Below are 23,590 nucleotides of genomic sequence, written 5' to 3'. Positions count from 1 at the left end.
TCACTAGAGGCTGATTCCTGGTCTACCTAGAGGCTGATTCCTGGTCTACCTATAGGCTGATTCCTGCTCTACCTATAGGCTGATTCCTGGTCTACCTATAGGCTGATTCCGGCTCTACCTATAGGCTGATTCCTGCTCTACCTATAGGCTGATTCCTGCTCTACCTATAGGCTGATTCCTGGTCTACCTGTGCTCTTATTCAAAACAGCCCTGTTAAAGTCTCACTTCCCAAGTTTTGCTGCCTAGCGACTGTGATTCCCCCTTCCCCCCTGTAGTCTCATTTGATTCCCTGTAATGTTACACCTTGAGCCCTTTAATGTCACACCTTGGTTGTTTTATTAATAAATCACCATGACATAGTCTGTCCCTGCTCACTGTGTAACTGCATTAGTCACGGCTGTATAGAGCCACATGTAACCTGGGCCTGTATTGTAGGTGACCCAGCTGTGACCTAAATGTGTGTGTGATCTAATCAGCCTCTGCCATTTGACAGTTCTGCCAGTGTACGTGTGTGTACATATTTGTTAGTGTGTGTGTGTACGTGCCTGCATGTTGGGTGTGTTTGTCGCTTGGAGCCACAGCCACTAGGGGCCCAATTCAGACTTAGGAAATGTACTCCTTTCCTACACACACCTTTCCTATGCACTTTTCAATAGTTGGATATCAGACTTACCTTATGCAGATGCGTAATGGGCTTCACAGGCGTGGTTAACATTTATTAAATCGCTGGAAACCCTCCCACTTGCTGGCCAACCGTTTTTCTCGTGGAGTTTTCATTCAATAGGATTTTCAGTACATTTATCTAAATCCATGCATTTGTACCTTTAACTAGAATTTGTTTTCCTTTTCAGCAACAATTGGTAGATTGAAAAATATTCTGATATTGTATATTTTTAAGGGTTAGGAAAGTATTTATGAATAATAAAATAACAGCTTTGGAGAGCCTTTATGCAAAAAATCCTCACTAATCATGGAACTGTGACAAGTCCAGTTGTTGTGAAGTGTGCTCCAGGTTTAACCTGCTACGTGCGGTCTGTTCCATAATGATTCTAATAGGCTACATGTCCTAAATTACTGTACAGTGTTAGCCTAATATGATCCAGTAATGTTAGTGACCCTCAGGAACTAACTACACAGACAGAGGAAAGAAAGGTCAACCAACGACGGAATGGAATGATGCAAAATGTAAGGAAACTAACACTAAAGTCAGTGTATGTGAGTATAACTGACGGTGGCTACCGATGGTGGCTAATTTTTAACATGAAACAAATTGTAGAAAATACAGTGAAAAGTCTGGGCGTATGATTGAAACATTCTCATATGGTCTCCAAATTTCAGCTATAGGGCCAGCATTTCATAAACTTCACTGTTGAAAAGTTAACATACATTTTTGWCGTTTAGCAGACACTTATTCAGAGCGACTTACAGGAACAATTAGTGATAGTGCCTTGCTCAAGAACACATCGGCAGGATTTTCACCTAGTCAGCTAGAGGAATTGAACCAGTGACTTTTCGGCTACTGGCCTAACACTCTTAACCACTCAGCTACCTGCCTATATATTGATATACTTTAGTTTGTTGCCATATGACTGGTTTTACATTTGGCTCCAACGATCATAAGGTCAAATATATCTAAAACAATGATAGGTTGCTCAACCTTATTCATCATTTCATTGTGCATAAAGGTGGTGGAATTATGAGGGAGTCAAGGTAAGAATACAACGTATCTGTAGACACCTCTGCCACATTTGCTTTATTTTATCTCCAGCCCTAATGAATAGGGGGTGAATAGCCTGTTATTATTATGCTTAAATTCAAGGTCAGAATACGCATAGGGAGAAAAGTGCATAAAAAGGGAATTATGTTCCAATTTAGCGCACTTAACTCAGGTCGCAATCCCCCTCTAGCTGCCTCATTGGGCTGCCTGTCTTGTGTTTACTGAAAGCCATCAGGGTCCAGCCTCGGTAATAGGATGGAAGGAGGATGATTTCACAGGATTATGACACTAATCTCCCCCTAACAGGACACCTCTCTCCCCTCCCTKCGCCTCCTAACCGCTGTGTCAATCTCTTTTTTCATCACTCTCTCCCATTATTTCTGTCTCTGTCGGTCCCTGTTTTAACTTTCATTCTAATTTCCACTGTCATCCCTCCAGCTCCCTCTCCCCACTCTTTGTTGTTTCTTTCTTCCTCTCATTACAAGGGGTCAGATTTAATCGGCAGAAGCTGACTTCTGGTCCAGTGCAACTGTTTTTATCTTAATATCAAATCATTTCTGGGTAACAATTAAGTACCTTACTGTGATTGGTTTTCAATTAAAATTGTTAAAAAAAAAAAAATTGTTAAAACAATTCTCAAGCAAGAATTTTGCTAGGACTGACTGGGGGTGGTCTGAGTGGGGAGGGGAAAACTGAAAACTAGCTGTTATTGACAGAAGTTTAGAACTCTCTTTCTTATTGGTCTATTAACTAATTGACCGTCTGGTGATGCCTCCAGGCAGGCCAAAACTCCGTCCCACCAAAACAGGCTGAAGTTTCATGCGGTCTATTCAAACAGCTCTTACACTAAAAGGGCATTATCATAATTTTCACAACTTCACAGTGTTATTCCAACCTCATAGTGTGGAAATATATAAACTCAGCAAAAAAAGAAACGTCCTCTCACTGTCAACCGCGTTTATTTTCAGCGACTTTAACTTGTGTAAACTTGTGTAAATATTTGTATGAACATAACAAGATTCAACAACTGAGACATAAACTGGACAAGGTCCACAGACATGTGACTAACAGAAATGGAATAATGTGTCCCTGAACAAAGGGGGGGGGTCAAAATCAAAAGTAACAGTCAGTATCTGGTGTGGCCACCAGCTGCATTAAGTACTGCAGTGCATCACCTCCTCATGGACTGCACCAGATTTGCCAGTTCTTGCTGATGTTACCCCACTCTTCCACCAAGGCACCTGCAAGTTCCCGGACATTTCTGTGGGGAATGGCCCTAGTCCTCACCCTCCGACCAAACAGGCTCCCAGACATCCTCAATGGGATTGAGATCCGGCTCTTCGCTGGCCATGGCAGAACACTGACATTCCTGTCTTGCAGGAAATCACGCACAGAACGAGCAGTATGGCTGGTGGCATTGTCATGTTGGAGGGTCATGTCAGATGAGCCTGCAGGAAGGGTACCAACATGAGGAGGGGATGTCTTCCCTGTAATGCACAGCGTTGAGATTGCCTGCAATGACAACAAGCTCAGTCCGATGATGCTGTGACACACCGCCTCAGACCATGACGGACCCTCCACCTCCAAATCGATTCCGCTCAGAGTACAGGCCTCGGTGTAACGCTCATTCCTTCAACGATAAACGCAAATCCGACCATCACCCCTGTGAGACAAAACTGCGACTCGTCAGTGAAGAGCATTTTTGCCAGTCCTGTCTGGTCCAGCGACGGTGGGGTTTGTGCCCATAGACGACGTTGTTGCCGGTGATGTCTGGTGAGGACCTGCCTTACAACAGGCCTACAAGCCCTCAGTCCAGCCTCGCTCAGCCTATTGCGGACAGTCTGAGCACTGATGGAGGATTGTGCATTCCTGGTGTAACTCGGGCAGTTGTTGTTGCCATCCTGTACCTGTCCCGCAGGTGTGATGTTCGGATGTACCGACCCTGTGCAGGTGTTGTTACACGTGGTCTGCCACTGCGAGGACGATCAGCTGTCCGTCCTGTCTCCTGTAGCACTGTCTTAGGCGTCTCACAGTACGGACATTGCAATTTATTGCCCTGGCCAATCTGCAGTCCTCACCTTGCAGCATGCCTAAGGCATGTTCACGCAGATGAGCAGGGACCCTGGGCATCTTTCTTTTGGTGTTTTTCAGAGTCAGTAGAAGGCCTCTTTAGTGTCCTAAGTTTTCATAACTGTGACCTTAATTGCCTACCGTCTGTAAGCTGTTAGTGTCTTAACGACCAGATGCATGTTCATTAATTGTTATGGTTCATTGAACAAGCACGAGCAAACAGTGTTTAAACCCTTTACAATGAGATCCTGTGAAGTTATTTTGATTTTTACAAATTATTTTTGAAAGACGGGGTCCTGAAAAGGGGACGTTTCTTTTTTTGCTGAGTTCAGATGTTTTTTACTGCACTGGGCCATTAAATGATAGTAGTGACCGGCGCCGAAAAGAGATGGCCGCCTCGCTTCGTGTTCCTTGGAAAATATGCAGTATTTTTGTTTTTTTACGTGTTATTTCTTACATCGGTACCCCGGGTAATCTTAGGTTTCATTACATACAGTCGGGAGGAACTACTGAATATACGATTAACGTCAACTCATCATCGTTCCTACCAGGAATATGACTTTCCCGAAACGGATCCAGTGTTCTGCCTTCCACCAATACAACGGATCTGATCCAGCCGGCGACCCCTGGGCGACGCCGAAAAGGGGAAAACGTGGCGGTCTCGTGGTCAGGCTTCGGAGACGGGCACATCGCGCTCCACTCCTAGCATACTACTCGCCAATGTCCAGTCTCTTGACAATAAGGTTGATGAATCCGAGCACGGGTAGCATTCCAGAGAGACATCAGGGATTGCAACGTGCTCTGCTTCACGGAAACATGGCTAACTCAAGGGACGCTAACGGAGTCGGTGCAGCCAGCTGGTTTCTTCATGCATCGCGCCGACAGAAACAAACATCTTTCCGGTAAGAAGAGGGGCGGGGGGTATGCCTTATGATTAACGAGAGGTGTGATCATCATAACAACACACAAGAACTCAAGTCGTTCTGTTCACCTGATCTAGAACTCCTCACAATCAAATGTCGACCGCATTATCTACCAAGGGAATTCTCGTCAATCATAATCACAGCCGTATACATTCCCCCCAAGCAGACACATCGATGGCCCTGAACGAACTCTTATCTGACTCTTTGTAAACTGGAAACCACACACCCTGAGGCTGCATTCATCGTAGCTGGGGATTTTAACAAGGCTATCTAAAAACAAAACTCCCTAAATTCTATCAGCATATCGATTGTGCTACAGGGCTGGAAAAACACTAGACCATTGTTATACTAATTTTCCGCGACGCTTATAAGGCCTCCCCGCCCCCCTTTCGGAAAAGCTGACCACGACTCCATTTTGTTGATTCCAGCCTACAAACAGAAACTCAAACAACAAGCTCCCGCGCTCAGGTCTGTTCAACGCTGGTCCGACAATCTGAATCCACGCTTCAAGACTGCTTCGATCACGCGGATTGGAATATGTTCCGCATCGCGTCCAACAACAATATTGACGAATATGCTGATTCGTCGTGAGCGAGTTCATTAGGAAGTGCATTGACGATGTCGTACCCACAGCAACGATAAAAAACATTCCCAAACCAGAAACCGTGATTGACGGCAGCATTCGCGTGAAACTGAAAGCGCGAACCACTGCTTTAACCAGGGCAAGGTGACCGGAGCATGACCGAATACAAACAGTGTAGCTATTCTCTCCGCAAGGCAATCAAACAGGCTAAGTCTCAGTACAGAGACAAAATCGAGTCGAAATTCAAAAGCTCAGACACAAGAGGTATGTGGCGGGTCTACAGTCAATCACGGATTACAAAAAGAAACCAGCCCCGTCGAGGACCAGGATGTCTTGCTCCCAGACAGGCTAAACAACTTTTTTGCCCGCTTTGAGGACAATACAGTGCCACTGACACGGCCCCTACCAAAACCTGCGGCTTTCCTTCACTGCAGCCGAGGTGAGTAAAACATTTAAACGTGTTAACCTTCGCAAGGCTGCAGGCCCAGACGGCATTCCCAGCCGCGTCCTCAGAGCATGCGCAGACCAGCTGGTGGGTGGTTTACGGACATATTCAATCAATCCTTATCCCAGTCTGCTGTTCCCACATGCTTCAAGAGGGCCACCATTGTTCTGTTCCCAAGAAAGCTAAGGTAACTGAGCTAAACGACTACCGCCCGTAGCACTCACTTCCGTCATCATGAAGTGCTTTGAGAGACTAGTCAAGGACCATATCACCTCACCCTACCGGACACCCTAGACCCACTCCAATTTGCTTACCGACCCAACAGGTCCACAGACGACGCAATCGCAACCACACTGCACACTGCCTAACCATCTGGACAAGAGAATACCCATGTGAGAATGCTGTTCATCGATTACAGCTCAGCATTTAACACCATAGTACCCTCAAACTCGTCATCAAGCTCGAGACCCTGGGTCTCGACCCGCCCTGTGCAACTGGGTCTGGACTTCCTGACGGGCCGCCCCCAGGTGGTGAGGGTAGGTAACAACATCTCCACCCGCTGATCCTCAACACTGGGGCCCCACAAGGGTGCGTTCTGAGCCCTCTCCTGTCTCCCTGTTCACCCACGACTGCGTGGCCATGCACGCCTCCAACTCAATCATCAAGTTTGCGGATGACACTACAGTGGTAGGCTTGATTACCAACAACGACGAGACGGCCTACAGGGAGGAGGTGAGGGCCCTCGGAGTGTGGTGTCAGGAAAATACCTCATACTCAACGTCAACAAAACAAAGGAGATGATTGTGGACTTCAGGAACAGCAGAGGGAGCACCCCCTATCCACATCGACGGGTCAGTAGTGGAGAAGGTGGAAAGTTTTAAGTTCCTCGGTTACACATCACGGAAAACTAATTGGTCCACCCACACAGACAGCGTTGTGAAGAAGGCGCAGCAGCGCCTCTTCAACCTCAGGAGGCTGAAGAAATTCGGCTTGTCACAAAGCACTCACAAACTTCTACAGATGCACAATCGAGAGCATCCTGTCGGGCTGTATCACCGCCTGGTACGGCAACTGCTCCGCCCACACCGTAGGCTCTCCAGAGGTAGTGAGGTCTGCAGAACGCATCACCAGGGGCAACTACCTGCCCTCCAGGACACCTACACCACCCGATGTCACAGGAAGGCCATAAGATCATCAAGGACAACAACCACCCAAGCACTGCCTGTTCACCCCGCTATCATCCAGAAGGCGAGGTCAGTACAGGTGATCAAAGCAGGGACCGAGAGACTGAAAAACAGCTTCTATCTCAAGGCCATCAGACTGTTAAACAGCCACCACTAACATTTAGCGGCCGCTGCCAACATACTGACTCAACTCCAGCCACTTTAAAAATGGGAATTGATGGAAATTATGTAAAAATGTACCACTAGCCACTTTAAGCAATGCACTTAATACAATGTTTACTACCCTACATTACCCATCTCATATGTATATACTGTACTCTATATCATCTACTGCATCTTGCCATCTTTTATGCAATACATGTACCACTAGCCACTTTAAACTATGCCACTTTATGTTTACATACCCTACAGTACTCATCTCATACGTATATACCGTACTCTATACCATCTACTGCATCTCCATGCCGTTCTGTACCACCACTCATTCATATATCTTTATGTACATATTCTTTATCCCTTTACACTTGTGTGTGTGTGTAAGGTAGTGTTGGAATTGTTAGGTTAGATTACTGTTGGTTATTACTGCATTGTCGGAACTAGAAGCACAAGCATTTCGCTACACTCGCATTAACATCTGCTAACCATGTGTATGTGACTAATAAAATTGATTTGATTTGATTTCTGATTTGATAATAATATCTGTAGAATGAATGTCATAGAACCAAATATTGCTAAAAACAAATTAATTGTTTTGATGATTAAATATGCAGGAAAGAATGTAAAATAGTCATTGTTATGGCATTGAATCATCTGAACAGAATCCATGTGAGTCTACTCATGACCATTCCCTTACTCCATCTTCTTCTGCCTCATCCTTCTATTTCTCTTCACCTTTCCTCTTTCCTCGTATCATCTTTTCTAAAAATGTTATACCTCAGTGCTCTCCTCTCTGTCTCCTCCATGCTCCCCCCTTCTCTCTCTCCTCAGTGCCCTCTCGCTCTCCTCTTTGTGCTCGTTCCTTTCTCTCTCGCTCTCCTCTGTATTCTGTCAGTGTCACCCTCTCCCAGAGTTCTATTTCCATTTCCTGTCTGAGGCCTGCTCACCACCCTGCAGCGTGAGGCTTTTAATAAAAACACACTTTACTTTTAGACAATGTAGAGCCAGCATCATTTAATCATCCCAGCCCCATGTTCATTTCTTCACCTCACTGTGCTTGTAGATCTCTCTGAAGTCTGGCTATGTGTTCCATTGGAACCATTCCTCCATATCAAATGCCTGGCAGACTTCCAAATGCCTAACAGACCTCAATTTACAGTTAATAGCCTTTTAAGAATATAGTGCTGACATGTTGAACGTTCCACATGCTGTGCTCATTTGGTGGTTCCTATCTACTCTTGCACACTTCCTCATCAGTGCACACTCCATCCAGCCATTCACTCCATCACTCCTTTTCACTCTCATAACACACACACCCTTATGTCAATTTCAACCTCCCCTTCGTCACCCTTGCAGATCTGTTTTAACGCTCAGGGCAGTAGAGTTCTGACGGCCAGCGCTGACAAGACGGCTCGCCTGTGGGACGTCCAGTCTGGCGTCTGTCTGCAGGTCCTCGAGGGACACACGGACGAAATCTTCTCCTCTGCCTTCAACTACGAGGGTGACACCATCATCACAGGTAATATGTACCCTCTATCAGGGCTGGGGTCAATTCCATTTCAATTCAGCATTAAGTTAGCATTGAGAAAAATGTGAATTTTCAGTTTACTTCCTGAATTGTCTGAAATGGAATTGAGCCCAACCCTGCCCTCAATATAATCTTACCTATTTAAAATGTAAAGATGCCACTGCAACCCCTTCACAGCCAAACAAACCACATTTTTTTCTCCACTCACAAACACTTTTATCAAGGTTCAAATGAACAGGCCATAGCTGGGTGCGGTGAGCTACCTCCTTTTCACCACCTGTCCCTGTCTTCTCTCTGCTGCAGGCAGCAAGGACAACACCTGTCGCATCTGGCGCTGACCCATCCTATGGTCAGTGGTCAGTAGGGTGTGTGAGGAGGGTAAGGCCATCTGTCCATCCCCCAACAAGAAGATGACTCCAACATGGCCCCGATTGAAGATGCCCTTCCTGGAAGTTATCACTGACCCAACGTATGTGACCTCTAATCTCCTAGTTGCTGTGGAGTAAGATTCAGTAGAACAGATAGCTTTGGTGAATGAATTTGGTCCCACTGTCATTTTACTATGTAGCACTGTCTAGACAGACAGTTTAGCGCTGTGGATGCATCACAATGGCACCCAATCCCTATTAAGTGCACTACTTTTGAGCAGGGCCTATAGGGCTTTGCGGCCTGCATTCACCGGTTAGGATTTGACCTGGACTGGTCACTTTGGTCCTCTGTCATGTCCAGTGTTTATAATCAGTGTTTATTTGTGTGTTAATTGTAGAATGGGCTGGACGGAAAATGTTTTCTCTACCCCTCTTTTGCTCAATAAAGTCTATTCATGCTCACATTACATGGATTTATTGATCTCAAAAGATAAAGATACATTCAGTTTCTACAGCAACAGAGTTGAATTGTGTGCTTTTTAATGCCGACGATTTAARACTAGAGTACCACTACGCAGATAAAACCTGACAAACCAGATTCACGTACAAATTAGACACTACAAACCTTCTCTGTCTTTCTGAAAGTAGTACAAATGAAATGATAGAGAGCAGTCTTTCTACCCCAAGGAGCAGCAGTTCAAGAATCTACAATATGTACAGCTATCCAGAATAAACAATTCTCAAAGAACATGAAGAACGACAGATTACTTACATAAGAACGACAGATAACATGAAGAATGACAGATAACTTAAGCAGAGGTCAAAGTTACAACAGAAGTAGACAACGTTGGCCGATGTAAACGACAACTATGTTCATCTGGGTCCGTGTTCACAAAGCATCTCTGATTAGGAGGGCTGATATAGGATCCGTTTGGTATGATTACCAGAACCAGGGGGGGGGATCTGATCCTAGATCAGCATTCCTGCTCTGAGACACATTGTGAATACAGGCTCTGGGCAACTGTCAAGCGTAGTAGTGCACACCTATGTTGCTGTCAACAAATCCCAACTGGAATGACGGCTGCTGTCTGACAGTCTCTTCAAGATAGCTACTGTACATTAAAACATCATCTGGTGTCTTTTTGAGTTCGATTGGTTGAGGGAATGGGGTGCAGTGTTCTATTGGTGCCTTGTTGTTTGTTGTGTGTGTGTTTATGTTTAATAAATACATCATTTATAAATTAACACGGCAGATTGTGAAAATGTAATGTATAGGATATATAACAACTAAAGGAATACAAATTCTGCAGGCTAGAATCTCAGATGGCTGATTTGTTTGCACTAAATAAATAAGGCCTACATCCCAAACTGATGCTGGGTTTTCCATGGGTTCGTCTAACTAGGGACCGTGCATCAGAAAATGAGAAACATGCTTATCTTATTAAAGGGAGACATGTCTGCTCACTGCAGCCTAATGAAAGTCCTCAGTCCCATAAGGTGTGTATAATGTCACGGGTGTGGTGTTTTATTTAGCCTGGAAGCCCGACCTGTTTGGGCTTCAGCCAGATCTTCTACTCCTCGTTGTCCATTGACCATAGGAGTTGGTAAAAAAGCACAAACTAATATGGGACCAGTAAAGGGTTTCTATCCTAGTAGCCAGACTTCTAGCGTTCCTTGTCATGGCTTACATCACAATTAACGAAAGAGGAATTGGCTAAAGCACAAACAGATCTGGCTACCAGGCTAGGGGTTTTTCATGATTCGCACTCCGTGTGCTGGGAATCACTAGGCTTGATGGTGGGGTTTGATGCATGGGGGGGTACACACAGTTGGGGACATTGGCTGGTGTGTGTGTGTGTTTGTGTAGATGGGGGTTGTTGGCAGAGCCTAGTGGGTCTCTAGTAGCCAGTCGAAAAGACTGGACAGAGAGCTGCCTCCGTTCTCCTCTTCCTGGTGGAGCTTACAGAACTGGATGATAGCYTTGAAGAGATCTCCGATCCTCCATGCCTTCTGAGACACCAGCTGCAACACCCTCTGGAACTGAGACATCACACACCAGATTACCATGCTCCTTGTGCACTACACAAGACATGCACATAACAGAGTACAATACACACACACACACACACACACGTAGGGGCATAATCAGAGTCTGTGTACCTGCATGTGCTGTGCTGCACCCACCTTGGACGTCCTCTCTTTACACTTCCTGAAGTAGACGGCATGCAGGCCCAGCTCGGAGGCAGCGATCCACTGCAGGGCCAAGCGCAGCTCTGAGTCCACACACTCTGGATCCAAGTCACAGTTGACCACCAGAAGCTCCCTGTGGCTGCTACTGCCGCCTACTGTCCACAGTGAACTGCCCTCTGCAACACACACAGGAAATACATCACGCCCACTTTCTGTATACATCAAGCTCACTTCGTGTAGTTTCAATGCCAAAGCTACGCCGAGGTCCGATGGCACATTGGATGGATTTGGCACTAAATAGGTTGAAGTTAGGTTGGGTAAAGAGGGCTTGATACCATCAATGTGGGGAGTAGTGAAATACATTTAGTTCATTTTTCAGTAGCTTGGTGGTAGTTAAACTCAATTAAAATKTTGGTAGTGTTTTTAGTAGTTAATTACTTTGCCATTTAGTGGTGTAGCTAACTACTGGAACTAAACACTACTTTTTTTTGCACAAATAAAATATGGGTGAAGTAGGCAAGAATTGACTTTCTTTTTCGGCATCAGACCTGCCTAATTCTAACTTGAAACACTTCTTGTGTGCCTCATTCTCACTTTTTGTGTTTAAAAGGCTAAATTACACATTATGTTAACATCTGACTCCAGAGGGAACATTTCTTACCATTTCTATTTATTTTTCTGCAATTTGTTCTTGCAATTTAACATTTCAGATTTAGATATATAGTACCGGTCATAAGTTTTAGAACACCTACTCATTCAAGGGTTTTTCTTAATTTTTACTATTTTATACATTGTAGAATAATAGGGAAGACATCAAAACTATGAAATAACACATGGAATCTTGTAGTAACCAAAAAAGTGTCAAACAAATCAAAATATATTTMAGATTTGAGATTCTTCAAAGTAGCCACCCTTTGCCTTGATGACAGGTGTACACACTCTTAGCATTRTCTCAACCAGCTTCATGAGGTAGTCACCTGGAATGCATTTCAATTAACAGGTGTGGCTTGTTAACTTGTTATTTTGTGGAATTATTACTTTAAAGACATGAAGGTCAGTCAATGTGGAAAATGTCAAGAACTTTGAACGTTTCTTCAAGTGCAGTCGCAAAAACCATCAAGCACTATGATGAAACTGGCTCTCATGAAGACCGCCACAGGAAATGAAGACCCAGAGTTACATCTGCTGCAGAGGATAAGTTCATTAGAGTTACCAGCCTCAGAAATCGGCAATTAACTGCACCTCAGATTGCACCTCACAGAGGTCAAGTAACAGACATCTCAACATCAACTGTTCAGAGGAGACTGCATGAATCAGGCCTTCATGGTCAAATTGCTGCAAAGAAACCACTACTAAAGGACACCAATAATAAGAAGAGACTTGCTTGGGCTAAGAAACATGGGCAATGGACATTAGACTGGTGGAAAACTGTCCTTTGGTCTGATGAGTCCAAATTTMAGATTTTTGGTTCCAACCGCCGTGTCTGTGTGAGACGCAGAGTAGGTGAACGGATGATCTCTGCATTTATTGGTTTGCACCGTGAAGCATGGAGGAGGAGGTGTGATGGTTTGGGGGTGCTTTGCTGGTGACACTGTCAGTGATTTATTTAGAATTCAAATATCACTTAACCATCATGGCTACCACAGCATTCTGCAGCGATACACCATCCCATCTGGTTTGTGCTTAGTGGGACTATCATTTGGTTTTCYACAGGACAATGACCCAACACCTCCAGGCTGTGTAAGGGCTATTTGACCAAGAAGGAGAGTGATGGAGTGCTGCATCAGATGACCTGGCCTCCACAATCACRCGACCTCAACCCAATGGAGATGGTTTGGGATGAGTTGGACTGTAGAGTGAATGAAAAACAGCCAACAAGTGCTCAGCATATGTGGGAACTCCTTCAAGACTGTTGGAAAAGCATTCCAGGTGACTACCTCATGAAGCTGGTTGAGAGAATGCAAAGCTGTCATCAAGGCAAAGGGTGGCTACATTGAAAAATCTAAAATAGGTGAATGAGAATGAGTAGTGTCCAAACTTTTGACTGGTACTGCAATTTCTCACGAAGTAGTTATGGGATATAGTGAATTACTTTAGTTAAGTAAGCTATATTTTTATTAAGGGTAACTTTAGTGAAGTTTAACTTCTTCCAGTGTGAAGTCATTTGTAGCTTGGTAAACTATATTTTCAGTGTAGCTTCCCCAACACTGGATACAATGCCGCTATATTGACCTAAATGTTTAACTGGCACCACAGCAGAGATAAAGCAGTGATATATTTACAATTTCGACATTTGAGTTAGAATATTCATAGAACACTGAGTGTGTAGAGATCTTACAGTGAAGAGGTTGTGAAGAGGCTGAATAGAAGTTATCGCGAAGACAAACGAGAACAAAGATGAGACAGTAGGGGAGACAGAGAGAGTTGAGTTTCCTGTGTGACAGATATAGACAGTAATGATATGGAAATGAGACAGTGTGTGTGTAAGACAAGGTGACACTACTCACCATTTACGTTCTCCTTGCTCTCCCTTAGYTGACCCTTGTCTGCCTCCTCACTGAGGACAGAGAACAGAGAACATGACCATTAAGACAATACAGTAGGTCGCGTTCTGACTTTTTCACGTTCTACCATTAGGCCAGATTTACTAAGCATCAGTTTTTTTTCAGTAATGGATAACACTCTAAAAACAAAGGAAGAAAAAGGAAAATATCATATTGTTCACCTTTCTGTCAATCTTAATCCTTCTCCTTACCTATTTGTTCTGTCCTGAATGTTTCATTTCCTTAACATTTTMGGGGGTGCAAACACTTATTTAATCTAGCAGTGGTCGTGAATTTACTTACTCCCTGTCATGGATTTAAAAACATTTAATTAGTGTAAGCATGGGGTAGCTAGCCGGATGGATCATCCACCACATTTCCTACATCGGTTGATCTCTTCATGAGGTGGTGAACAAGTACACACTTCATAAACAGGGTAGAGACTAGAGAGAATCAGACTGGAGCCTATGAGACTGCATTCTCCTGTTCAAAGGGCCTTATTTAAAGCCTCAGCGCTGTGTTGTAGGAGTGTAGCCTGTACGTTGTAGGAGTGTTTGCATGTTGTTAGGAGTTATCAGTTACCTGTTCACTGTGCTCTGACTGGGGATGTCAGACAAGCCCTCCAAGTCTGCCAGACCCAGGCTAGACGTGCTACTGTTCCCGTTCCTGCAAATCCAAACAGAACCAAAACTCATATCCTGTCTCTTGAAAGGCGACACAATCAGTGACTTGTGAAGGGAACAATAAGGAGCTGCAGTGAAGCGAGCAATGTTGTTCATTAGCTGGTGATTAACATAGAAACAGCAGCTGCAGCTGAGCAGGGTGGCTGGGCTGGCAGAGAGAACCTGACTGGCAATGGGCCCTTCCGTGTGGAGATGGGGGATGTGGAACGATTGAGAAGTCGGGCGGAGTGGGCGACCATGTCCAGTGTCAGCAGTGGAGTTAATCGGGGATGAGGTGGTCAGGTGGAGAGGAAGGCAACAGCGACCAGGTGTTTGTTTCTGCCACAGCTGGCAGGTTAAAGCAGTTCACATTTCATCCCCACTACTGTCAAGCTGAAGCCAGCCAGCCAGCCACACAGCCCTCCTCCTAGTCCTCTGGAGCCTAGAAACGTATCCACCCCACTCTTTGTTATCTATACCCTGATCTCATTTCTCCTGGCTTAGAGGAATGCCAGTAATAGACTTGCTACCTCAGTCTTTTGGCTTGGCTGTGTGTCAGTATGAGACTAGGAACTGAGAAATGGCACTAGCTGAAGCAGGGAATGATAAAGCTAATGTTCTGTGGGCGTTTGATATGTGAAAAGCAGTGTGACATCATACCTATGTTAGCGCGGATGCAGCCCCACTCTCTCTGACTATATTTCAGCGCAGGCTGCAGGCCCCAAGAGCTCCACACCACGCTTGTTAAGGAGTAGGGCTCAGTGCACTAGGTGAGCTCTCTGCCAGTGAGCGGAAAGCCCCCAGGCAGACAGCTATTCCACTGCAGCAGCAAAGGCTGAAGACTGGCACAGGACAGCAAAGAGTGAGCAGCAATGGGCTGATGAGAGGGCGACGGACGGCGAGGGCGGTAGTAGCGGTAGGAGTGCTAGGAGCGGTGCATGATAGTACGGAGCAGCGGTTGGTTGCTGCGGTTACTGACCCCTCGCTCAGCTGGATAAAACTACTGGTCTCCTCGTGGGGGTCGTCATCAGGGGCGATCTGGGACCAGCTTTCTGAGCTGTCCTCACTGCTAGCACTCAGAGAGCGCTTGTTTCCTTCATCTACAGCGGGTACCGCAGAGGGCCCTGCCGTCTTGTCTCTCTCAAAGCTGGGGAGAGCAAACAGCAGGGTCAACCACTGTATACTCTTAGAAAAATTAGTCCTTAAAGTGTTCTAGCAGGCTGTACCTGTAGGAACCTTTTATGGTTCTAGTTAGCCATTTTTTTCTAAGAGTGTACATACAGTGGCTTGCGAAAGTATTCACCCCCTTGTTTGTTTCACAAGAAAAAATATTTTGCATCTTCAAAGTGGTAGGCATGTTGTGTAAATCAAATGATACAAACCCCCCAAAAATCTATTTTAATTCCAGGTTGTAAGGCAACAAAATAGAAAAAATGCCAAGAAATAAGACAAAAAAACAGAACTTGAGCATGCAAAACTATTCACCCCCCCAAAGTCAATACTTTGTTAGAGACACCTTTTGCAGCAATTACAGCTGCAAGTCTCTTGGGGTATGTCTCTATAAGCTTGGTACATCTAGCCACTGGGATTTCTGTCCATTCTTCAAGGCAAAACTGTTCCAGCTCCTTCAAGTTGGATGGGTTCCGCTGGTGTATAGCAATCTTTAAGTCATACCACAGATTCTCAATTGGATTGAGGTCTGGGCTTTGACTAGGCCATTCCAAGACATTTAATTGTTTCCCCTTAAACCACTCGAATGTTGCTTTAGCAGTATGCTTAGGGTCATTGTCCTGCTGGAAGGTGAACCTCCGTCCCAGTCTCAAATCTGTGGGAGACTGAAACAGGTTTCCCTCAAGAATTTCCCTGTATTGAACACCATCCATCATTCCTTCAATTCTGACCAGTTTCCCAGTCCCTGCCGATGAAAAACGGCTTTCTCAGGGGGATGAGAGGTGTTGGGTTTGCACCAGACATAGCGTTTTCCTTGATGGCCAAAAAGCTCAATTTTAGTCTCATCTGACCAGAGTACCTTCTTCCATATGTTTGGAGTGTCTCGCACATGGTTTTTGGCAAACACCAAACGTGTTTGCTTATTTTTTCTTTAAGAAATTACTTTTTTCTGGCCACTTCCGTAAAGCCCAGCTCTGTGGAGTGTACGGCTTACAGTGGTCCTATGGACAGATACTCCAATCTCCACTGTGGAGCTTTGCAGCTCCTTCGGGGTTATCTTTGGTCTCTTTGTTGCTTGGTGGTGTCCCTTGCTTAGTGGTGTTGCAGACTCTGGGGCCTTTCAGTACAGGTGTATATATACTGAGATCATGTGACAGATCATGAGACACTTAGATTGCACACAAGTGGACTTTATTTAACTAATTATGTGACTTCTGAAGGTAATTGGTTGCACCAGATCTTATTTAGGGGCTTCATAGCAAAGGGGGTGAARACATATGCACGCACCACTTTTCCGTCGATTTTATTTAGAATTTTTTTAAACAAGTTATTTTTTTCATTTCACGTCACCAATTTTGACTATTTTGTGTATGTCCATTACATTAAATCCAAATAAAAATCCATTTAAATGACAGGTTGTAATGCAACAAAATAGGAAAAACGRCAAGGGGGATGAATACTTTTGCAAGGCACTGTATGGTGTGATAGGCTGGGAGACTGGGAGGAGCTCAACCCCTCTGATTTGATCTTCCCCCTRATTGGTTGATTTGGTTCCATATTTTTTTCTTGGGATACAGATTGTAAAATTATTGATTATAGAATGCAGTTTTTTTAAAGTGTGCTATGTACTGTGACTCTACACATTTGATATTTGTGTTGGGCCGATGAAACTTGCTCATCACATATTACATACAACCCCCCACCACCACCACCACCACCACCACCACCACCACCACCACCACCAAGTATTGGCCTTTTTAAAATCTGTGCCCCTTTTATAGAGGGTGTATAACCCAGGTCCTTTAGTGTGTAAAGGATTTTTTGTATTTGTACCTATCCAAATTAACCATAAATAAATAATGAAATGAAAGGCTGTAGTGTTGGCTGGTTTTTTAATGTAACAGAGCAACTGATGAATTTGATGAATTTTTCCTGATTAGATGATTGAAAGCTGCCAGATTCCCATAGTGGGTTAAGGTGTTGTTTGTCAATGTCAATGAACCTCACATTTCCAAGGTAAAGACTTTTCCAAGGGAAAGACTCACCTGGCGATCTGTTCAACGTCTGCCCTGCTCGTCTCCCCCTGTCTGTGGCAGGTACCCCGACCCCACTCCCCCCTCACTCCCGAGCTTTTGCTCGCCTCCAGGACACACGCACTGTTGGGGCGAGTGACTCTGAACTTACAATGGCTAGACCCAAGTCGTTATATATTTTTTCTTGTGCATTTTGCTTTTTTGCTATTTGCCTCATGACTCCTGCATGCTTTGTTGASTATGAACTTTCTTGTTTACCCAACCGTGGGACAGACTATGTTTGTTCCCACACTCGGGACTCTGACTCTATTGGTTACACAGACTTTTGGCCTCCCATCCTATTCTAACCCCCTCTCGATGGCTTTGTATTCATGTCACCTGATGAAATTGCTGCATAATATGATCTTGTTGCCATCTAATGCGCATTCAAATGTCATAAATCAACACTGCAGAGCTATCCCTGTCCTCTGCTGTGCCTTGATTGAATTACTGTTGATGATATCTGGAAATGTGTATGTACACCCTGGCCCATCTACTGTTGCTAGCCCCAATTCTGACTTGTGCTCTGATATCTGTTGCACGGATTTCTGCTCTCGTAAAAGCCTGGGTTTTCTGCACATTAACACTAGAAGCTTATTACCTAAAATGAAAGTGTGGGTTCACAGCTCCAATTCAGGATGTTTTGGTCATTACTGAGACATGGTTAAGAAAGATTGTTTTGAATACTGATGTTAACCTTTCTGGTTATAACCTTTTTCGGCAAGACTGATCTTCCAAAGGTGGGGGAGTGGCAATCTTTACCAAGGATCACCTTCAGTGCTCAGTTGTCTCCAKCAAGGCTGTCCCCAAACAATTTGATTTGCTGGTTTTTGTTGACTGTTGCTGGGTGTTATCGTCCTCCATCAGCACCGGCCTGTACCCTACCTGCCGTAAACTCTCTCCTGGCCCCTTACAGTAAGTCTGAATTTTTCCTGCTAGGTGACCTAAACTGGGACATGCTTAAACCACCTGACCAAGTCCTAAAGCAATGGGACTCCCTAAATCTTTCTCAGATTATTACRAATCCCACAAGGTATGACTCCAAACAACCAGAAAYGGCTACTCTCCTCGATGTTATCCTCACAAATAATCCTGATAGGTATCAGTCTGGTGTTTTCTGTAATGACTTTAGTGATCTTGATGTCTATAGTATTCTCTGTGGTATACAATCTGGTTTCTGCTCAGGTTATGGATGTGTCACTGCAACCTTAAAGGTCCTCAATGATGTCACCATTGCCCTTGATTCTAAGCAATGTTGTGCTGCCATTTTTATTGACTTGGGCAAAGCTTTTGAAACGGTAGACCATTCCATTGTTGTGGGCCGGCTAAAGATTATTGGTGTCTCTGAGCGYTCTTCGGCCTGGTTTGCTAACTACCTCTCTCAAAGAGGGCAGTGTATYAAGTCAGGACATCTGTTGTCTCAGCCACTTCCTGTCACCAAGGGTGTACCCCAAGGCTCGATCCTAGGCCCCACGCTCTTCTCAATTTACATCAACAACATAGCTCAGGCAGTAGGAAGCTCTCTCATCCATTTATATGCAGATGARACAGCCTTATACTCAGCTGGCCCCTCCCCGGATTTTGTGTTAAACGCTCWYCAARAAAGCTTTCTTAGTGTCCAACAAGCTTTCTCTGCCCTTAACCTTGTTCTGAACACCTCCAAAACAAAGGTCATGTGGTTTAGTAAGAAGAACGCCRCTCTCCCCACAGGTGTGAATACTACCTCTGAGGGTTTAGAGCTTGAAGTAGCCACCTCATAGAAGTACTTGGGAGTTTYGCTAACAGTACACTGTCCTTATCTCAGCACATATTCAAGTTGCAGGCTAAGGTTAAATCTCTACGTGGTTTCCTCTATCGTAATTGATCCTCTTTCACCTCATTTGCCAAACTAACCTGATTCAGATGACCATCCTACCCATGTTAGATTACGGAGACGTAATTTATAGATCYGCAGGTAAGGGTGCTCTCGAGCGGCTAAATGTTCTTTACCATTCGTACATCAGAATTGCCACCAATTCTCCTTATAGGACACATCACTGCACTCATTACTCCTCTGTAAACTGGCCATCTCTGTATACCTGGRGCAAGACCCATTGGTTGATTGGTTGATGCTTATTTATAAAARCCTCTTAGGCCTCACTTCTCCTATCTYAGATACCTGATGCAACCCTCATRCTCCTCATACAACACCCGTTCTGCCAGTCACATTCTGTTAAAGGTCCCCAATGCACACACATCCCTGGGTCGAGGAGCCCTGGCACCTAAAGACTCTCAGACCATGAGAAACAAGGTTCTCTGTTCTGATGAAACAAAGATTAACTCTTTGGTCTGAATGCCAAGAGTCACTTCTGGAGGAAACCTGGCACCATCCATACGGTGAAGCATGGTGGTGGCATTCCCAAAAATACTTGAGGCTGTAATAGCTGCAAAGGTGCTTCAACAAAGTACTGAGTAAATTGTCTGAATACCTATGTAAATGTGATATTTCAGTTTTTTTATGTTTTATACATTTGCTAATTTTCTAAAACCAGTTTTGATTTGTCATGTGTTATTGTGTCTAGGTTGATGAGGAAAAAAACACAATTTAATAATTTTTTTTTTATAATGCTGTAACATAACAAAATGTGGAAATGGGTCAAGGTGTCTGAAAACTTTCTGAATGCACTGCATGTGTGTATTGGTTCCATATTCATAGCACACAATGACTACATCAAGTTTGTGACTCTACACATTTGTTAGATACATTTGCTGTTTCTTTTGGTTGTGTTTCAGATTGTATGTTCATTTTGGAGCGTGGACTAGTAACGCGAAAGGTTGCAGATCGAATCCCCGAGCTGACAAGGTAGAAATCTGGCGTTCTGAACAAGGCAGTTAACCCACTGTTCCTAGGCCGTCATTGAAAATACGAATTTGTTCTTAACTGACTTGCCTAGTTAAATAAAGGAAAAAATAAAATAAAAAACGAACTGTGGATAACAGTCGTTCAAGTTCATCATAGCAAAGCGATTCACATTTCTTGCTAGCTAACCAATTGCATCTCTAGCTGTAGCCACCGAAAAATATTGGGGAAAAGTCAGTCACCCATTCCTCCAATGACATGCCATCCTCCCAGCAGCTAGCTAACGTTAGGCTCTGTGTTTTTAGCTTGCTAAAATATATATATATAATTGTAACGACCCGGTATTGTGTTCTGTGTTTGTGGGTGTGTTTATGGTTCTCATGGCTACTAGCAGGGGTTAAATATGTCAGGACAGATGGAAAGGTTGGGGGGGGTATGATGGGTATAACGCGGATTTGGAAATGCATAAATAGGGATTACTGTCTCATTGTTCTCTCTCTTCTGTTCGTGCCTGGATCTGTTCCTATGAGAGTGACTCTTACCGACAGGGTAACATTGTGTACGTTCGCATTTAGCGGCGTGGGTTGTGGCCGGAACAATAGCCAGTTTATGAATAAACCTGTGTTCTGACCTGCACACCTAGAGTCCGTCTCTTTTCCCTTTATGACCCAGCCGGGTCATTACAATATATAATATATTTTTTAGCTTGCTAAATAAATATATATGCTAGCCCAGGGGTGTCAAACTCAATCAGTGCACGGGCCTTATTGAAAAACACAATGAATTTCGCAGGCCAGATGTGCAACTGCGACCCAAACTGGCCATTGTTTTATTAGAAAAATATGGCCTTTATAATGTCCACTTACGTTATGTCACTAGGATGATGTATATAGAAATCATATTTTTCCAGCTTTTGCTTCCCTGCTTGTATATGTGCATAATATAATGTGACCTTAYTCAAAAGTATTTAATAACTCCAAATAACACAAATGTATAGCTGTAGGTTGTTGTAACATTTAAACTTAAAACATGCTTTTCATTTTTRTTGCACAGCGTGGATCATCGGTGTGGTTGAATGCAGCGTTGCTGTATGGTGCACTCAAATGTATTGTAGTTGAGTAGCCAGCCTAGGCTACTGCTCAAATGTTGTTATAATAGGAATACATTTGCATTGTGTTTTGTTGCAGGTTTACTTTTTTGGTTATTCATTGTCAAGCTTAACCGAAGCTAGACAGCCACATTTTACAATTTCCCTCCGCTGCACGCTGTAAGCGGGACACACGAAAGCAATCAGTGAAGTTGAATTCACTGATGCCAGCGCATCAGGCAGTAATTTCATAGAGTAGATTACTCAACTGTTGACTAATTCATACTAGCTTGTGTCCTATTCGGCCCACGGGCCTTGTGTTTGACACGTGTGCTAGCCTATTAGCCAAGTTATAACTGGCTAGTGATCATTGTCCTTGCGAGTTTGATTATAGTGTAACGACCCTGGGTTTATAAGCGCGGAAATCGACGCTGCCGCACGAGCATGCATTTGCGGTACAGTCGATAGCGCGCCGGAACTCGGGCTACAAGGTCGAGTGTTCGAGACCTGCTCCCTGCCTGTTTCATTACAATATTGACATTTCCAGCTTTAGTTACAGCTGTCCGATATTGAAACTGAAACAGTGCGTCCTAAATGGGTGGAGGCAGCAAACGATGTATTAGGCAAGCTGTGATTTACAAGAAATGGTAGTCCAAAATCATGCATTGTACTGCATCCATATAATCATGCATTGTACTGCATCCATATATTCTGCCAACAATGGCTTACTGTACGTCATGGAATTTTTGGTCAAATATATATATATATTTTTTTACTCTTATAAAGTTGGTTTTGAAGAATAAACTGGGAATTTTATATATTTTTTTACTGATATGATTGTCGGTTTCATATCTGCAAAGTAATTCAAACGCTGTCAGTTCCACTATAAATTAGTCAAAAGTTTAGTCCCATATTCCTTGCACGCAATGACTAAATCAATCTTGTGACTTAACAAACTCGTTGGATGCATTTACAGTTTGTTTTGGGTTATGTTTTGCCAGTACCTGAATGATGACAGCAGTACTTTTCTTTCTAATTAAGTAGATAAGATGTTTCATCGTGAATAATGATTAGGGAGATGCCGTTAAGAGGCAACAACAAAACATGCTAACCTCTCACCATTACCAATAACTGGGGAGGTCAGAATTTTMMGGGGGTATGATCTTTGTGCCTCTGTAACCTTCTCATTCATCATTATTCACGATTCATTCATGATTATCCATAATCATGGTAGCATCCACATGAATGTAGAAGTGTTCAGAAACATCTTCTATTCTTACTTACAATAAAAGTGACTCCAAAATGGCACAAAATATTATTCACCATTCAGTTCCTATTGGGCAAAACATAACAGGCAATTCCATGGTAACAGAAAAACAAAAAACTATTATTGCAAAGTTAAACAAACCATACAACTCTATGCACAAGGTTGACTTTCAACAATTTCCACAGAAAAAAATAAAAATAAAATAAAGATTTACTTGAAGAACAGAATGACAGCACAAACCATTGCTTTTTGTTTGAAATACATTTTAAAGAAAAAAATCTGAGCATCATTCTGTTAGCTTGGAATTGTCCAAATCCAGAACACAACCAAAACAAACCGCAAATGCATCCAACAAGTTTGTAGTCACAAGCTTCATGTAGTCATTGCCTGCAAGGAATACGGGACCAAATACCAACATGTGGATTACTTTAATACAAGTGAATGTGTACAAATACTTGTGAATTCTTCAAATGGGGGACTAGATATATGAAGTGCTTTCATTACTAAACTGTAAAACAGATTACGAATGGAAATACCCTCAACTAAAAGCTGACATTCTGTACTCTCGCCTAATATGAAATATCTAAAATGCTGGAGTATAGAGCAAAAAAAAAAAAAATTGCTTTACTGTCCAAATACATATTTATTTATTTAACCTTTATTTAACTAGGCAAGTCAGTTAAGAACAAATTCTTATTTACAATGACGGCCTACACTGGCCAAACCTGGACGACGCTGGGCCAATTGTGCACCGCCCTTTGGGACTCCCAATCACGGCCGGTTGTG

The 23,590-nt window shown here is 43.7% G+C and overlaps 2 protein-coding genes across 7 annotated transcripts in view; one reads left to right on the top strand and one right to left on the bottom strand.

The window, feature by feature from the left end:
* LOC111949456 (dynein assembly factor with WDR repeat domains 1) overlaps window positions 1–9,438 on the top strand; it is a 17,900-nt gene extending 8,462 nt beyond the window's left edge. Inside the window, exons 12-13 of the mRNA XM_023966661.2 lie at window positions 8,435–8,597; window positions 8,910–9,438. Of these exons, the coding sequence (XP_023822429.1) occupies window positions 8,435–8,597; window positions 8,910–8,944 (198 nt within the window). The 3' untranslated portion in view covers window positions 8,945–9,438. The remainder of the gene's footprint in view (window positions 1–8,434; window positions 8,598–8,909) is intronic.
* The window catches only part of LOC111949455 (A-kinase anchor protein SPHKAP), a 59,799-nt gene continuing 45,642 nt past the window's right edge, over window positions 9,434–23,590 (bottom strand). For 2 of the 6 annotated variants that reach the window (XM_023966655.2, XM_023966656.1), the window contains exons 8-12: window positions 15,349–15,516; window positions 14,290–14,373; window positions 13,672–13,721; window positions 11,135–11,340; window positions 9,434–11,014 (exon numbers count right to left, since the gene is read on the bottom strand). In XM_023966655.2, coding sequence (XP_023822423.1) covers window positions 10,862–11,014; window positions 11,135–11,340; window positions 13,672–13,721; window positions 14,290–14,373; window positions 15,349–15,516 — 661 coding nt within the window. In that variant the 3' untranslated portion in view covers window positions 9,434–10,861. The remainder of the gene's footprint in view (window positions 11,015–11,134; window positions 11,341–13,671; window positions 13,722–14,289; window positions 14,374–15,348; window positions 15,517–23,590) is intronic. The other 4 variants (XM_023966657.2, XM_070434065.1, XM_023966658.2 and 1 more) reach the window with 3 other exon arrangements.

The sequence above is a fragment of the Salvelinus sp. IW2-2015 genome, linkage group LG22 (genome assembly GCF_002910315.2).
Source record: "Salvelinus sp. IW2-2015 linkage group LG22, ASM291031v2, whole genome shotgun sequence".
Classification (NCBI taxonomy): domain Eukaryota; kingdom Metazoa; phylum Chordata; class Actinopteri; order Salmoniformes; family Salmonidae; genus Salvelinus; species Salvelinus sp. IW2-2015.
The sequence above is the reverse complement of the archived record's forward strand: the minus strand, read 5'-3'. Positions and strand labels throughout refer to the sequence as shown.